The sequence below is a fragment of the Eimeria mitis genome, genomic scaffold (assembly GCF_000499745.2).
Source record: "Eimeria mitis Houghton genomic scaffold, Emh_scaff1078, whole genome shotgun sequence".
In the NCBI taxonomy this organism is placed as follows: Eukaryota; Apicomplexa; class Conoidasida; order Eucoccidiorida; family Eimeriidae; genus Eimeria; species Eimeria mitis.
Window position 1 is genome coordinate 3,488 of NW_013567465.1, and position 867 is coordinate 4,354.

At 61.1% G+C, this 867-nt stretch overlaps 1 protein-coding gene across 1 annotated transcript in view; it reads right to left on the bottom strand.

The window, feature by feature from the left end:
• The window catches only part of EMH_0028950 (uncharacterized protein), a gene marked incomplete at both ends in the record, with an annotated part of 3,917 nt that extends 3,481 nt beyond the window's left edge, over positions 1–436 (bottom strand). Inside the window, one exon of the mRNA XM_013494220.1 lies at positions 7–436. Within this exon, the coding sequence (XP_013349674.1) occupies positions 7–436 (430 nt within the window). The remainder of the gene's footprint in view (positions 1–6) is intronic.
• Between the last annotated feature and the right edge of the window lie 431 nt (positions 437–867).

The following is an 867-nucleotide window of genomic DNA, read 5'->3' on the forward strand; positions in this document are numbered from 1 at the left end:
TTGCACCTGCTGTTGCTGCATTTGCTGCTGCTGCACTTGCTGCTGCTGCGCTCGCTGCAGTTGCTGCTGCAGAGCCTATCTTTGCTGCGTAGCTGCCTACTTCTGCTGCTGCTGCTGGCCCCCCCAGCACTTTGTTGGTGATTGTGTTCTTGGGTTGAACATCTTCTAAAGCAGCAGCAGCGACAACCGCTGCAGCAGCAGTTGCTGCTGCTGCTGCCAGTAGCTTGAGGGTGCGTTTCTTTTTACCGGGTTTGGGGGCCCCTCCTTCCTTTGCTGCTGACCCTGCAGCAGCAGGCCCTGTGGATGCGGCAGTTGTACGTACAGGAGATGGAGTCTGCTGCTGCTGCTGCTGCTGCTGCTGCTGCTGCTGCTTGGTCTGTGCAGCAGCAGTTGCTTTCCCTTCCGGGGTTAGCGTCGTCTGGCGTGGCGGCTGCATCGCAGTAGAAAACAGCCGTTCATCGTTCCTGCTGCTGCCTGTGCGGGGCCTCAGGTATACACACACGGGAGGCCCCTTAAGAGGCCCCCTAAGGGGGCCCCCCAGGGGGCCCCCTAGGGTCCCCGGGGGGCCCCCCGAGAAGCCCTTAGGGGGGCCCCTGGCGGCACGGAGGAGAAAGCAGCGGGATGAGAGGGGGGGCAGAAAGAGGCCCTGAAGCGACGCAAGCCGCAACAAGCCGAGGTGTCTGGCTGCTGCTGCTGGGGGGGGCCCCCAAGTCATAGTTGTTGGGGAAGGAGAGGGGCCCCCTGGACCTAGGGTGGACGGCTGGGGTGTATGTACAGCTGAAGAAGCAGAGAACAAAGAGGTAAGACAAAGGAAACACACAGCCTCCTCAGTTGCTGTTTTTTGTGATGCAAGCAGCAGCAGCACTG